The sequence below is a fragment of the Rhagoletis pomonella genome, unplaced genomic scaffold (genome assembly GCF_013731165.1).
Source record: "Rhagoletis pomonella isolate Grant_MI unplaced genomic scaffold, Rhpom_1.0 Rhpom_scaffold_00002, whole genome shotgun sequence".
In the NCBI taxonomy this organism is placed as follows: domain Eukaryota; kingdom Metazoa; phylum Arthropoda; class Insecta; order Diptera; family Tephritidae; genus Rhagoletis; species Rhagoletis pomonella.
In genome coordinates this window covers 105,982,063-105,999,348 of record NW_023458556.1, presented here as the reverse complement: position 1 = coordinate 105,999,348, position 17,286 = coordinate 105,982,063, and the positions used below count along the sequence as shown (strand labels likewise).

The window sequence follows — 17,286 nt, the reverse complement described above, 5'->3', positions numbered from 1 at the left end:
TCTTCATCTTCATCTTCATCTTCATCTTCATCTTCATCTTCATCTTCACCTTCATCTTCATCTTCATCTTCATCTTCATCTACATCTTCGTCTTCATCTTCATCATCTTCATCTTCATCTTCATCTTCATCTTCATCTTCATCTTCATCTTCATCTTCATCTTCCTTTATCCTTGTTTTTTTATTTATCTTTAACTTTGTCCATACGCGCATACGCATACGTAAAAATTGGGTTTTATTTTCTGAGCAAAAAATAAAACTCAAGAAATAACGATTATTTTCCGAGCAAAAAATAAAACTTAAAACGTAATGATTATTTTCCGAGCAAGAAATGAAACTCAAAACGTAACGATTATTTTCCGATCAAAAACTAAAACTTAAAACGTAACCATTATTTTCCGAACAAAAAATACAACTTAAAACGTAACTATTATTTTCCGAGCAAAAAATAAAACTCAAAACATAACGATTATTATTATAATTATAATGATTAAACTTGATTTTTATAAGTAAAAATTAAAAAATAAAAATCAGTGCCGCTGAAGGTATTCCGAGTAGTAAGAAATATATTGGTGTACTCCTTATGCACGCAGCATTTCTCTTTCAGTGTGATTTTTTGCGTAGAAAATTTCAAAAGTAATCGTTATTTGCGGTCCCTGATTACTACTCCTAGGTATTTTAACTTTTCAACATTTTCAAGCTGGAAACAAGTATCGTCGCAGTTGGCGGTGCAAGCGAAAGACTGTTTTGACTCATTCAGAGAGCACTCAGGATTATGCAAAATTAAAACGCAGACAATCTGAAGAATGAAATGAATGAAAATATCAGTGTGGGGATTCTTTGGTAACGAGGCTAAAGTACATAAGCTTAGTTTTACTACTTACAGACAGTTTATGCAATGCAAACCAGATTCTCAGTAGATATATGTCGTGATTAATGTCACATATTGCTTCAAAGTAGCTCGAGTACAATAAGCAATGGCAAGGTCATCAGCAAAAGCAGTTACTTTGCCTTTCAATGGCAAAGACAAAATTTAATTGATATAAATCAAAAATAGTATTGGACCAAGAACTGAACCTTGGGGCACGCCCAGAAGAACAGGCTCTAAACTACTATAGCTATTTGCCACTTTGACTTTTTGTACTCTATTCGAGAGATAGGATTTAAACCAATTATGCATAAACCCTCTGAAACCAGCGCTAAATAGCTTATTTAAAAGTATATCTCTATCTACCATATCAAAAGCTTTTGTAATGTCAACAAAAAGGGCCAAGCCCTGGTAGATGTACGAGCAAAAATCTAGTAGAGCATCTTCCGTAGAAAGTCCCGAACGAAAGCCAAACTTCATTGGGCTAAAGAATTTCGACCTATCAAGACAGTCTACAATTCTATTTTTAATAACTTTTTCAAATACTTTTGATATTGTCGAGAGCAAAGATCTAGGCCTGTAATTATTTGAATCGATCTTATCGCCTCTTTTGAAAATTGGAATTACAATAGCGCACTTCAAATCTTCTGGAAAAACACCCTGTGTAACACTAGCATTGAATAAGTATTTAAGTATATCAACTATATTAAAGGATATGCTTTTTAGTATCTTATTGGAAATAGCGTCATCACCGCAAGAGCCAGAGTTATTTAAAAGCTTGATTATGTTAGCTATTTCTAAGCTTGAAATTGACTTAAAAAAGAAACTTTTCTGAGTATCAGGGTTTGAGGGCAGTTCTAAAGCAAACTGACAGTTGCAGTCAGTACATTCAGTTTTCCCAATAGAGGTGAAGGGCTTATTGAATTCATTGGCTACTCCTATAGGATCTGAGATCGAATGACCTTCTGACCACAGGGTAATTGACTCGACACGCTCTGCCGGTGCTCGATTAAGAGCCCGATTGACAACCTCCAACTCTCTTCTTGCATTTCCGAATGAGGATTTAAACTCATTTCGAAAAAGCTATCTCGCCTCAATCGAATTGCTTTATTAGTTTTGTTACTAAGTTTGATGTATCGAGAACGAAGTTTTCTATTATTTGGACGCTCGGTGCACTTTTTGCTTAATTTATTTTTTAGTTTTATTTTCTTTAAGAGATCTTGATCTATCCAAGGTTTAAGTCTCATGTTCTGCTTTCGATGTAACGTATTAAAGCTAGAAGCTCCAATATGAGACTTTCAAGGTTTACAGAAATAAAGCATAGGACAACGAAACGTCGTTTTCTGCGTAAAAATGCAACCAATTCTCGTAGCGTAACTTGTCATTCAGTAACTTCAAATTAATTTTAGTATATGATTTCCTAATATTTTTTGTTTTGCTTATAATCGTATCAAAATCTTTGATCTGAATACCTGTCATCGTATGATCGGTAACTTGCAAATCCAAACTCAAACTGTTGCAATAGCTATGTGGGATAGTTTTAAAACGACAAACAACATGGTCAATACAGGTGCCTGAACTTGTACGAGTTGGTTCATTTAAATACGATGTGAAGCCGTTATCAGCCATCAATGCTAAATAGTCATCTGTTGCGGCGCAACGATGTATTATATCTAAATTAAAATCGCCAACAATAAGCAAATTGGCCGCATTTTCATTGCATAGAAAACCTAGTATTCTTCAACAAAATCAGAAGCCGGCATTGAATGTAGTCTGTATACACATACAAATGTAAATTGTTCACCTCTTATATTACAAGAAAGCTTTAGCATGCCTGCACTCTTGAAGTTAAAATTGAACGACGTACATTCATATACGTCACGCACAAAAACTCCAACACCCCCTGCACTGTAGCTATCATTAGTGTTAGCAAAAAAGTTATACCTTGGTATTTTATAATAATTTTTCTCATATGAGAAAATCCAGACTTCAGACACAAAAATTATAACTGGTTAAATATTTAAAGCTGCAAGATTACATACAAATACACAAAAATTTTGCCTAGACTACATATGTTTTGGTGAATAACTAAGAAATTTTTTAAACTTGCTGAGTGAGAATTAAGTATTACATTATTGCTTGTGATGATTGGGTTATCATTAATTAGAACATCGGAAAACATTTGTTATGGTCTTATATATAGAGACAAAATGCTCAGACTAGTTTACTACTTGTAACTAGTCTTTTATCAAATTTAAGTCTTCGAATGTCCTGATAATGATAAGCGCATTGTCAGCTTTTTTCATGAAAAAAGTAGTTTTACCTAGCCATAGCGTTTTTCTTTTTTAATTTTGTACGCAGCCGTAAACAAAGCTCGATTATACCTCGTAGGAGAATCGTTTATATAAATTCTATTACTAGAAGAGTCATCAAATAATTGAGGGGTCAACTTGTGTGCTTTGATTTTCCTGGCGGCCATAACACTTTTCTTAATCTCATTAGACCTAAAATGCACGCATATAATATTACGAGCAGGTAACGAGGCAGTTTTCGGTTTTATGATTTTTATAACACATTCGTCAACTTGAGAAGGCGATATCGAGACTCCCAGAGCGTCAACGATTATTTTCTGCATGCAAGCTTCAGCATTGCTACTGTTTTGCTGTGGTACGCCAGTTATTTCGATCACGTTCTCATGTTCTTTTTGCTCTCTCCAATGTATTTTACTCTCCAGCTTTATTACTCTCTCTTGTTCTCTTCAGATTGCACGCTCATTGATTTAAGCATATCGGTGTTAATCCGTTTCAGACTTAGAATCTCTTCATAAAGGAGCTGAAGAGTTATTTCTTTTAGAGCTTAAACAGAAGGCAGCGTTGATCCGGATCAACTCTGGAATTAACTGCAGTTGGTCCGGGTTAAGTCCCAGTTAATCCGGATCAACATTGCTGTCTGTTTAAGCTTTTATTCACATTATTCGCATTTGTTTGCTCAGTAGGTGGTTGACCCGTAACTTTGTTTTCATGCTTTGATGCAGTATTTCGAAAGTACGGGTCGTTGTTTTGATGATTTGTGTTATTTGCGCTAGCCGTTTTTGCGTGTTGCTGCCTATGTAGTGACTTCCCTTGTCCATCAGGTATACCTTTGCGTTGCTTGCTGTTGGTTTCGTTGCTGGTTTTGTAGCGTTGACGGCTTCATACCTTGCGAAATCAAATCACCTTCCCGCGGAGAAATGCTAGTGGGTGGCTGAAAATTTACAGGTGTAGCAGATGAAGAGTGAACATCTGAAGCCGGCACCGGCTGTAGAAGCATAGACTTTCGGCATTTATCGCATCGATACTTTACATTGCTACCTTTCATATACTCGACGTCGGATTGTTTTAGTTTGACACACGCACAATGAAATATGTGCTTGCAGTCAGTACAAGTGACTTTGCCACTGTCAGCACGGTCAACTTTTTGTGCGCAAATTACACAGTTTATAATAAAACTTATAGAATATGACTTTTAAATTTAAGTTTAATGTAAACCAGTAGTGTCCAACCGGCAGCTCGCGGGCGCCTGGTAGCTCGCGACCTAAATTTTAAGCGCCCGCAAACAAGAAGATGAACAGAATATTTTGTATTGAATTAAAAAGTTTAACAATTGGAAGCTTTTTTGGTACATAGGTAAGCTTTTTTTTTTTGAATTTTCACGAACTCATTCACTTCTTATCTTTCTATGCTAGACATGACAGAATCTGTTTCAGGATTTTCAAAACAAAAACAGCGTAATCTCAGCAATAAAAAGGTGTCGTTATCTGATGACCTACCAAACGATATTCATGGCCAAATAAAAAGCGATTTCAAGAAATGTGACTAGGTTTCCTTACAAATGGATGAGTCGACCGATGTTTAAGAAAAAACCTTTTTTTCTTTGCGATGATGCTTTGACCAGGGCTTGAACCCAGGCGTTGCGGAGTGGAGGCGCGCACTGCTTACCACTACACCACAGCAGCCGGCATATATATATATATAACGCAGTGAAAAAGAAGGAAAATCTGATTGCAATAACACTCAACCTTGACAATGTTATGAGCACGATCATTCGTATTGTGAACTTGATTCGCGGATGACCGTTAAAGCATCGGCAATTCAAATGAATTTTTCGATGAATTTTAGAGTGAATTCGGTCACATATTCTACCACTCTGAAGTAAGATGGCAGTCAAGGTAAAGTGCTCTCAATATTTGTAGCTTTGATGACAGACTGATGTGACTGCAAAACTAAATGATTTCAATACAACTTTGCAATCTCGAAATCGATGTATAAAAATAACATGATTTTAGCCTGCACAACTGTGCAATATAAACCAGATTTTAAGAAGTTATCTGAAAATATGCAGCTTGAAGCATCATATTAAGTTTATTGGGCATGTGCTGCGAGTCGTATGATTTGAAATCGGTGTAATTTGCAAACTATTTTTGATTATTTTTAGGGAAAGTAATAAATATTTCAAATGAAAACGGCAAGAAACACATAACTTACGTCATATCTATCGATTCTGTGCCAAATTTTGCCGTTTTGTTAATCAATCTCCGAAGGTTTTGCATCGATCTCAAATCGTACGAATTGCAGCACATTCCCATATGTTTACAATAAAATGAATGTTCTTCATTAAAATATTATGCACTGTTATTAATTTAACTTAACTGTACAAACTTTAATAATAAATAAATATTTTAAAAGGATCAGTTAGTAGAATATATACATTGAATTTAAGAAGAGTGAAACGAGTTAACGCAGTTAAGATTGAAGTTAAGCAAGCGGTGCCCGCGTATTATAGCGATAGTTTCAAGTCCAAGTTCTGTTGGACACCACTGATGTAAACGAAATGGTTTCGATGCGTGCACCCCACACACACTGAGAACACGTCTACTCGCGGCGACGGTTGACTAGATACAAAAATGAATTATTAGTGTAGTCTTTCGAATATACTGTTTTGACATACAATATACATATTTAAGAAATTCGTCTACAGATTTATTAAAAAATATTTATTAAAAGATATTTTTCGAATATACTTTGAAAGATTTCTGCAACCTTACGGAGTGCTGCCAGATTTTCTTGTTATCACATCACGATGTAGCGAACAAAAGTGGCACGTTCCAGAAACCGTTACTTGGGCTTTGCCGATTTTGACAATTCTCAAGTAAAAGTAAACAGCGCTTTAGAAACTTTAGATGCACTGCAATTTGCTACTTTCACAAAAATCGCCGTTTTTTTAACATTTCTTTTTTATAAATCATATATTTTGCAATATAACACAATAAAACCACGTTTCCTGTCGAAAAATTGAATATTGAGAAAATTTACTATTTTACGGTTTATTTTATTCTCCCATTCTGCCTGTTGTTAGTGTATAGTGTTGGACAATTTTTGCTCTTAAAATTAAGAAAATTATCTCGAGCAAAACTAAAACTACTCAAAAACGCGAATATGTGGTAGATTTCAGACCTTGTGTGGTAGATGCTCACAAAAGTGGCAGATCTACCACAATGTGGTAGAAGTCCGTTCACAACTTGTGAGCCAAATCTTTTTAAAATATTTTAAAACTATCAGCAGCTCAAGCAACAGCTCTACGAATTTTGATCTCAGAGTATTGGGAGTTGCTTTTACTAGTAAAACCAGCTTTTCGAGCTTGTGTTTAGTATTCACGACTTTAGAACTGCATGAAATCAATAAAAATTGTTTAAAATTAGTGTCTAGCCGCCAAAAAGTAAGGAAACAAATGCAAAATCATACATTTTTCACAATTTTCTAACACTTCGCTACACAATCGAAAGCAAAATTCTAACAGAAAGTTGGATACTTAAGGAAAATTTCGACACGGTTGTGGTTGTATAGCTCATAATACGAATTTCACATTCGATATTCGATCTTCATAACCAACGAAGATCGAAAATCGAATGCAACTCATAAAAGGGGCCAATAGTAATAATATTTTGGGGCTCACACTTTTGCTAAGTATTTGGCTGAGCTTCTCCTCCAATTTATGGCATGCGACCTGACAGATAACACGACCTGATAACAGAAATGGAGGGTCATAAAATTTGATTACGATTCCAAACGGCGAATGGTTTTAATAAGAAGCCTTCTCATTGCGGAAATACTGTCGGAGGTTTGACATTGCCTAGGCGACCGCTGCCAGAAAAAACTTTTCTAATTTAAATGTTGCTTGGTCCAGGGATGAAACCCAGGTTCTGTGGAGTGGTAGTACACACTTTAAAATTCATGACATTATAATATGACTAGTTACGAAACTAGCAACTATTTGTCTCATAAATCCAAGTAAAAAAGGTAGGCTAAAAACTAAAGTTACTTTTAGGATAGAAGAAAGAGCGAACAAATATATAATGGGCACAGAAGCCAGAGCCATGAGGTAACAGAGAAAGATTCGTTACCACGATATTCGGGTCTACGTAACCAGAACGACCCTGATTTTTAACAGGCGCAGGACTGCCACTTTAATCCAGGGGTATAGTCGGATGGAGGATAAGGGGAATAGTTTCCTATCACTTGTCCAATGAACTATGTACAGCGTGGCGACGAATAACTGCTACGCAGTTTTTTTTTTTTTTTTTTTTTTTTTTTTAATAAAAAGGTCCTTTATAGATTTTGCGAAGAAAGTATTTTATTATAAATTTTCTACAGATTTTACTTTAATTTTATTAATTAGTTTTTAAGTTTTAACCTCTATTTGGATTGGAACAGCGGTGAACGCTTTGAGAGAAAAGCGCAAGCGGTACGCAAATCTTTAATTTATATCTTCTGTAACCATAAGCTAATTTCATTTATTTTTTTATTTTTTTTATACAAATTCTCAGAAAAAATTCTCCTGAAAAGGACTTTCGTGCCATATGTACTTATCTCCCAAAGTTTATGCTGCTGCCAAACGCAAATAAGAATTACAATTTTAAAACGAATTGATAAAATTAAAGTAAAATATGTACCTACAAAATTAACAATTAAATACTTACTTCGCAAAATCTAAAAACGATCCTTCCTTTTTTTCAAAAAAACTGTGTAACAGTTATTCGTCGCGACACTGTACATATGTATTATTTTGATTTTGTTTCTTCTAAATTAATTATACATAAGACTAGAGGCATACGCCGCCTTTTTTGTCATTACTCACGTGCCGCCACCTAGTTACGAAAATATCGGCGCGGCGGCGGTGGCGGTGGCGTTCGGCACCTAAGGAATTTTGTACAAAATGTTCATGATTTATTCACATTGAAATTCATTTTTAAAGGAGTATTTTTACCTAATTTGGGCCACTGAATAGGAGTATGATCTCCTCTATTTTTCCAAAAAAGCGTAACTCAGAAAACACGCTTTTTGATCGAAAGCCTTTATTACAGTTGAATTAGGGTTGAACGATTTTTTCCGCAGTAGTAAATTTTTTTCAATACCACAACTACTTCTTTTTTATATACTACAACAACAAGAAAGTTATCACACATCTAATATCTCAGTGACGTGTTTCTAGCCGCTATCGCGAGCGGACGTGTTTTGCTCAGCTCCATTCCTTTGTGATATTTTGCTGTGACATTAAAGCCATACATAATCATAAACTAATCTGTTTAGGCAACGTGTTGAGACAGTGACTCTTACAAATAAATATAGTCATACATTTCGTGGTAAATTACTTAAAATGCCTTGTGTTTGCGGAAAAAAGTAGATCGTTCGCAAGCCAAAATCCAGTGCGGTAAATGCAAGGAATTATTTAATCTGGTTTGTGTTGGTGTTTTGCGCGCTGATGCAGAGTTTTTGGCTATCTCTGACAAAAAGTACTTTTGCCAAAAGTACGCAGATGCCCGCCGAAAATCTATTCGTACCCCTCCACCCGTCGTTAACCGTGTTGAGAACGGCGAATCAGATATCTCGCCATCACCAACTCAGCAGCTCTGATCGGCAAAAGTGCTAATGTCTAACAGCAACAACAGCCACTAATTAAACAAACGCCTATCCAACATGAAAGCGGAATAACAACAGAGAGCAACCAACAAACAGACCTTCCGTCGGTTTTAAAAGAAATTAACAGCCCTATTCCGGTTTTGCAATAGAATGACAATTGATCATCCTTCATTGTCGTGATTTTGTCATTGTCGTTGCACGTTGGCATTCCTAACAAAAAATGACAAGCGAAAAGCTTTTGTCAACTTACCATGCATGGTGAAAAGTTCATTGTTGTAGAAACAGCTGGTCAACGCTATTATTTGCAAAAAATATGAGCGGTGAAACACCAGAAAAGTGAGTATTTGTGTGAAATAAATAAATTCGTATATTTATAACATTTATAAACATTTTAGACGTCCAAAATATGAGCGGACGACGCAGGAGCAGCTGCAATTTTATGTGCAGTTTTGTAGGGAGCATCCGGAGCTGCAAAAAGGAAAAAATAATCCGTGCTCCCCAAAACTGATGCAGTCGCTCTGGACGGAGATGGCTGACAGCCTAAACGCCATGCGTGGTCCCACCCGCTCCGTAGCAAAGTGGAAAGATGTATGTTTTGTATATTTCCATACATACATATGTATGTATTTATATCTTTCATTTATGCATGAATACATTTGCATATACACATTATTTCGCAGACATTAGCGGCGTGGAAAAATCAGCTACGCTGCAGAGCACGAAAAGTGCATGAGGATGTAATTGGAACAGGTGGGGGACCACGGACGGAAATTTATTAAATCGTCGCACTCTTTATATCAACACAAACATATGTTTTTGCCTTGTCACCTGCCCAAAAAGTCATGACAATAAAAATGACAATTGGCATAATTCGAGCTTTTGAATTTTGCTGCGAATACCAAAAAGCTGCAATGGTAATTTTTATATCAATTGTCATCGCGGTGTGCTAGCACAGTCTGCTAGCCGACGAAGTCGTCTCTGAAGTGAAGAAGTGAAAGAACTTCGCCTAAATGTAATTCTTGCAAATGCGGAGCATAAAAAGCCAACCAAAAGAAATAATTAGCTCTCCCACATCCACTGCCAATACGCCAGCCGCCTCTGTTGCTGCATTACTCAAGCAAATGCAGTCCCGTTCGGCTGTTGCTGGAAAGAGCGACTCTGCCGATCACTCGGAGTATGTTTCATCAGCTCCGCCAGTCGAGCAATGTAAAGCCGTCGCTGATTTGTGTGCAGCGACGTCGACTGATGCTGCTGCTGCTTCAAATGCTGATGTTGTTTCAAATGCTGCTGTCTCTAATTCTAACCTACATCATATGCCAGCATGGTTCGTTCATTTGTCTCTGCAGTAGGAGATACCACTGGTGATCCGCCGCATATTGTCGGTGCTTCTGCTCATGCTGCTTGCGCTTCAGAAAAGCTTAAGATGAATTCACATCTAATCGTTGGCTCCAATCCGAGTGCTGAATTAGACGTTGCAGATAAAGTACAGTGGTTGCACCTCTCATCATTTAAGCCTTCTTTCACCACAGAAGAGATCATCGCTTACGTGTCTAAGCATACAGCTATCGACTCAAAACTAATATCTTGTCATATGCTCATAAAAAAAAATGTGGATGTTAAAACATTAAAGCACGTTAATTTCAAATTAGGGATTTCCTCGGCGCATTATGACAAATTCTTAAACCTAGAAATCTGGCCATCTAACGTAACGATTCGTCCATTAAAGTTTTTTCGCCAAGCGGGGAACGTAGATGCAGCCGCATAAGAGCCGTGCCACGTTCTAAATCTCTTGTAAATGTACCATGTGTTGAATATTCGCTATATTATCAAAATGTGAGTGGAATGCGCACTAAATCTGCTCAGTTCTATCGCGAAGTGTCACTACACGAATAAGATATCGTTGCTATTACTGAGACATGGCTGAATGAAAATTTTTATTTCCACTGAATTCTTCGATAGCTACTATAATGTAAACCGGAATGACGAGAGCTTCATAAAGGCGGTGGAGTCTTACTCGCGATTAGATCAGACTTGTGCAGTAAATCTGTTGAGCTGGATTGTGTTGGAGGCAGACTTTATCAAGTCTGTGTTAATGTAAAATTTGCAAATAATAAGTCTATTATATTTTCACTTTCATACATATATGCCTGATCATAATGGTGTAGCACTTTATCAGAAACATCTAAATATCCTAAGTTATATAACGAATTCTGTCAAGTTTAATGAAATAATATATATAGGGGACTTTAACTTAAGCAACATATCATGCTTAGACCATGAAAAAAATCGACTGCCTTTAACATCAAATCAGATGTGGATATCCTTGTTATTAAAGGGTGAACACACCAAAACTGCGACACTTTGGGAAGCTTATAACTTACCCAAAACGAATTCAATATTTTGAAATTCAAATACCATAAGCTGACCATGACCTTAGTTGGACGTAGAAGAAATTTCATTTGAATTTGATTCCTAGTTGAGTTAAAAATGGCAACCGAGTTAGAAACGAGACAAACCATTTTGCACGAGTTTATAAATGATCCGGCCTTAAGTACACGTAAAATTGCTAAAAAATTAAAGATTGCACTATTCGACAGTTTGCAGGGTTTTAATCGATACAAATAAGGCCTGGCAGTTACGAGAAAACCAGGGAGCGGGGGTTAGCATGTCAAAGTGATAAAAACAGTGCTCGGAAGGTCCTCAGTGCGTTTTCGCGAGATCCGAAGATTTTGTCGCGTTATGTTGCAAAATCCGCACGGAGATCGCAGTTTTTCGTACAAAAGGTAAAGCGGAAAGCTTCATTGAGATGTTCTACAGCTCAAACAGCGCCAGACCGAGGCGCAAAGTAGAATGTTACAGCGAAATCGCGCATTCGGAAGTTGTATAAATTCTAAATTAAAAAATACAACTGCATTGTTATGGACTACGAAACCTACTGCTATAAAAATTCAAAATATATTGCAGGTCAAGATTTTTATACTGCTGCAAGTCGTCAAGATGCCCCTGAAAGTTGTAAGCTGAAAATGAAGTCCAAATTTCCAAAAACCACATGGTTTGGAAAGCTATTTGTTCCTGCGGCCGTAAGAGCAGCCCTTTCTCCCATCCGGGACAATGAATGATCAAGTTTATAGGGATGAGTGCCTCAAAAGGCGTCTTCCGTCATTTATCAACAGATAAGGAGTAGGACATCGTTCTAGGCGGGCATGGCAGCCTGCCACTATGCCAAGGACACATTGCCGTGGTATAATGCAAATAACATCAATTTTGTACCTCTCGACTGCAATCCACCCAATAGCCCAGAGCCACGTCCTATTGGGGAATATTGGTCAATTGTCAAAGGAATCTTGAAGAAAACAGGTGAAAGAGTGAAAATTATTGAAGAGTGCAAAACAAAGTAGTTGTGCGCATCGCGTAATGTCGATGATGCAGTCGTGCAGAACATGATGGCGCGTGTGCGATGAAAATACCGATCACTTGCATATGGAGCAAATAATAACTAATATTTTAACATTTTCATAACATCTAAACTTCCAAGTTATATAATACAAAAAAAAATAATTTCAAAGCCTTCTAGTTTGTTTCTGGTAGTAATTTCTAAGTGTCGCAGTTTTGGTGTGATCACCCTTTAGTTCAGTATTATCCCATGGTCTTAAACAATGTAACTCCATTTTAAATATAAATGGCAGAACCTTGGATTTAATATTCGCTTCTAATAACTTAAAAATTGCCTGCGAAGAATGTGCCACTCCAATTTCAAAAAATACGTTACACCACAAAGCCATAGTTGTTAATTTTCAGTTTTATAACTTCAACAGCATATCGAGCATTCGTGCGCCTGAGTTTAATTACAATAAAGCAAATTACGTTGCAATTAAGAATGTCCTTAAAGAAACTGACTGGGGGTTCCTGTGCACGAAAAGTATGACAAGCGATCTCTAATTTAAAATCTAGCTTTGAAACTGATAGTGAGGGATTTTCCTCTCATTGCTTAAAAACATGTGCTGATATTATGGCTCCACTCTTGTCCTTGCTGTTCAAAAAATGTATAAATCATGGTGTATTTATGGACTCATGGAAACTATGCTCTATTGAACTCATCTACAACACAGGTGATCGGAACGATGTCTGTAACTATAGACCTACAGTGAAACAGAGTGCCATAGCAAAATTATTCGATAACATAGTCCAAAGAAAACTCTTTAATCATGTAGACAACGTTATATACAGATGCCAACATGGTTTCGTCCCCGGGCGTTCCTGCTCTAACCTCCTCTTAGCTACTAACCAAATAATAAATGCTTTTAAAAACTATGCTCAGTTAGATGTAATTTACACTGACTTTTCATAGGCCTCCGATAAGGTCGTGTTGTATAAGCTGGAGCGTTATGGAGTAAGTGGTAAACTCCTGGATTTCTTCGCTAGTTTCCTGAAGGGTAGAAAACTATTCGTAAAAATGGGCACTTCTGTATCAAAGACTTTCGTCGAGGCATGGTCTGGCATACCTCAAGGAACTCACTGTGGTCCACTGCTATTCATTCTTTTTATTAACGACTTGCCGAATCATTTCAAGTTTGCCAATTGTCTGATGTTTGCAGACGACGTAAAACTTCTGCTAGAGGTGCGCAGCTTATCAGATAGCGAAAAGTTGCAATCCGATCTGCATGCATTTGAACAATGGTGCTCTATAAATAATCTTTTTCTGAATGAAAAATTTTTCATTGTAACTTACACTAGAAAGTCAATTTACATTGATTATGGTTACAATTTTTTAACTTTACTTTACATAAATTATTTGAAACATTGACTATCCTTTTAAACTATGTCCAATGAACTCAATAAATACCCCAGTAATATCTCCCGATGATGTAGTAGTTTATCTGAAATCCTTAAGGCAGTCCTTCAGTTATGGTCCTGACCAGATCCCTACTTGTATTCTTATAAATTGTTCTGATTATCTTTATGAGCCGTTAACAGCGATATTTAATTTATCTCTTAAAGAGGGCGTTTTTCCAACTATATGGAAGGAATCGTTCATAACCCCGTTACATAAAAGCGGTAGCAGATCTTCAGTGGAGAACTACCGGGGAATAGCTAAGCTTTCTGCAATTCCTAAATTATTTGAAGCAATTATAACAAATCAGTTGGCGCATTCTATCTCTTCTAGCATTTCATATAGTCAACATGGATTTTGCAAGGGCAAATCAACTTCTACAAATTTACTTGAATTAACATCCTATATCTCAAAAGCATTTAGTGAAAGCAAAACTGTTCATGTTATATATACTGACTTCAGTAAAGCATTTGACAAAGTGTGCCACTCGTTGCTCATCTACAAACTTGATCTTCTTGGTCTTCCACCTAATTTTCTACGTTGGATCTCTTCATACCTCTATGATAGATCACAAAGGGTAATGTTTAAAAATACTATCTCTGACGTCATTGATGTTACTTCAGGAGTCCCTCAAGGTAGCCACCTAGGCCCGGTTCTGTTCTTGCTTTTATAAACGATATTTCTACAAATATACAATTTTCCAAAATTTCAATGTATGCAGATGATGTAAAGCTTTATAAATCGTACGTTTCAATTAAAGAAAAGTCTTTGCTACAATCAGACTTAGACAGCATGGCTTACTGGTGTCAAGTAAATCTTATGCCTCTAAATCTAAAGAAATGTAAATTAATGAGCAGGGAACGGATTTTATGGAAATTGCCTTTTTTTCTGCTAAAGAGATAGAGTATATTCGATTAAGAATGACCACGATTTAGCTTTCCCTGATTCCATGTATACACATTTGATGTTGCCTTTTTTTGCCTTTTTTAAGATATTTGCCTTTTTTTGCCTTTTTTAAGATATTTGCCTTTTTTTGCCTTTTCTACCATTAAAACAGTGATTATAGCATTTAAAAATTTTTTTTTTAAGATTAAAAAATATACACATGCCCGTGCGGCTTATAGAAGCGCAGGGACCTCTTGCCAAATTGGTGTTGGAAAAATTCAAAGCCGTTTTCTCAGCTAACGTAGGCTTGAAGACAATACGGGGTGTGTATAAAATTGTAAAGGGCGAGGAAAACGCCCTTATTCCTGATAATATGAACGTTTCAAACGTTCCATATTTAAATTGCGCTCCGCTTGTATCAACTTACGTCGAGCGCACATTTAGTACATTCGCGAAAATGGAATGAAAATGCTGCCAGAAAACTTCAAAATGCATCTTGTGGTTCAATGTTACTTAGAAACTCGAAAGGATAAAATAGTCAAAGAGTCAAAGTACAAATTTTTCATATAATGAAACTAGTTCATAGTTTTTCTCTTTTTACTTGTAAAATAAAAATTTCTAAAATAAATATATTTTCGTATTTTCTGTCTTTTTTTAGTGCCTTATTTTGCTTTTTTTGGCAATACCATTTTTTTGCCTTTTCCTGCCTTTTTCGCTATTTTGTTTTGCCTTTTTTTGCCTTTTTTGCAATACCTAGTGCCTTTTCCTGCCTTTTTCGCTATTTTATTTTGCCTTTTCCAGACTATTTCGTTACTTTATTTTGCCTTTTTTATAGGTTTTAGGTCCCTGGTAATGAGCTTCTCGCGAAGACCTGTTCATCCCGCTTCTTATACAATAGGTAACCATAACCTGGACCAGGTATACAATTTTGTGGACCTTGGGATCACAATGGATCCTAAGCTTAATTTTAATCTTCATATTAATGTGACAGTCAACAAGGCTAAAGGTGTACTTGCTTTTGTGAAACGATGGTCAAAAGAGTTTTGTGACCCTTATATCACTAAAACCCTGTTTACAACATTAGTTAGGCCAATTCTGGAATACGGTTCGGTGGTTTGGAATCCAAGCTATCACATTTACTCAGACAAGATAGAATCAATTCAAAAACAATTCCTACTTTTTGCTTTAAGAAATTTCCGTTGGGATTCTCAATATAACCTTCCACCTTATACGAGCCGATTAAAACTTATTAATCTTCCTACACTTTCCAGCCGCAGGCAAATACTTGGTACAATTTTTATAGTTAAATTACTAACAGGTTCAATTTCAAGTCCGCTTCTTCTTGGCGAAGTTAGCCTTAATGTTCCCTCCCGGGTATCAAGACACTTTTGCCCCCTATTTCTGAAAGCTTGTAAAACTAATTATGAATTGCACGACCCACTCCGTTGCTTATGCTAGGATTTTAACTCTCATTCCAGCACATTTGATATATCAGATCCGCTTTTCAGCATTAAGAAATCGATACTGTCCTCTCTCAATAGATGAATCATTAAAATAAAGACATAAAATCGGCTGATGAATTTAGTTCTGTAGCTGAACAGTTTTAGATCTCGACACTTAACAAACTCCTGCCTATCGTGACTCGGCGCAAAAATTTAAAATACTGGTTCCGTACGTCATGCGGACTGCGCCCCTCGTGCGGATGGGCGGGAATGGAGGGTAAAAACCGTAGGGATATTATTATTATTATTGGAACAATTGTATTATAAGCCGTAGCTACGAGATAAAAGATCTTGGCGTTATTTTCGACACCAAGCTTTCATTCCCACGACATATTGACTACATTGTGTCTAAAGCATTTGCAATGATTGGTTTCATCAGAAGAAATTCCTCTGATTTTAAAGACCCTCAAACTGTGAAGTCGTTTTACGTTGCCTTAGTCAGATCTCGGCCTGAATACTGCTCCCTAGTATGGAATCCTTACTATGAGGTTCACGCAAATAAAATTGAAAAAGTTCAAAAGGTTTTTACAAAAATGGTATTCTATAAGATCGACTGGCCATACTCATTATATAGGCCGCCGCAAACTACTTGGGCTGCAATTCCTATACGACAGAAGGACGTATTTCTCATTAATTTTTGTATATAACATCATCTGTTTCAGTCACTTTTCTCCTCATAATTTAAGGACTAATCGCTTATTTACTCAGTAAAACAATAAGATTAATTATACATTTAATGAACCTCTCGTACGATGTGCTCGATTATGCAATGGCTAAATATATACAATTTAAGCTTGATCTTTTTTGTTTATTTAACTAAGTCCTATTTGATGCAATTTAAAAGTGTCAATTCATTTGAATAGTCTGTAAGGAAGATTTCTGTAGACAAATAAATAAATAAATAAACAAGGTAATGTATTTTTTTCTTTAATAAAAAGTAATTTTTAAACAGATTTTTTATACAAAGCAAAACCTTTGTTTGCTAATTTTTACAATCGTAAGAAATTTTATTCTCGGGTCCCACAGAGTGTACTGTACTAGGCGGCTCACAACAATTTAGGACGACAAAAATGTTTACTCCATATGTATTTGACAGATTTCAATGAAGTTTACTGTTAAGGGATTTTCGTGGTCACTGATTTCGAATATTAAATCAAATTTCCAAAATTCAAAATGACGGACGATTTAAAAAAAAAATGACTATATTGTTATGAAGCTTGGTATCCAGAGATTTTCGTCGTCACTG

The 17,286-nt window shown here is 36.2% G+C and overlaps 2 protein-coding genes across 3 annotated transcripts in view; one reads left to right on the top strand and one right to left on the bottom strand.

The window, feature by feature from the left end:
• Positions 1 to 17,286, bottom strand: part of LOC118734297 (zinc finger CCCH domain-containing protein 18) — a 214,910-nt gene that overhangs the window by 22,677 nt on the left and 174,947 nt on the right. The gene's annotated exons all lie outside the window — the stretch shown is intronic.
• LOC118734299 lies at positions 8,827 to 9,752 on the top strand. The gene is made up of 3 exons (XM_036464015.1): positions 8,827 to 9,158; positions 9,218 to 9,410; positions 9,503 to 9,752. Exons 1-3 carry the CDS (start codon positions 9,136 to 9,138, stop codon positions 9,599 to 9,601), a joined length of 315 nt encoding a protein of 104 aa, XP_036319908.1. The 5' UTR covers positions 8,827 to 9,135; the 3' UTR covers positions 9,602 to 9,752.

Coding starts and splice junctions, on each gene's coding strand:
- LOC118734299 (XM_036464015.1), top strand. CDS start 9,136: ATGAGCGGTGAAACACCAGAAAA. Junction 9,159..9,217: donor AGCGGTGAAACACCAGAAAA/GTGAGTATTTGT, acceptor TAAACATTTTAG/ACGTCCAAAATATGAGCGGA. Junction 9,411..9,502: donor CCGTAGCAAAGTGGAAAGAT/GTATGTTTTGTA, acceptor ATTATTTCGCAG/ACATTAGCGGCGTGGAAAAA.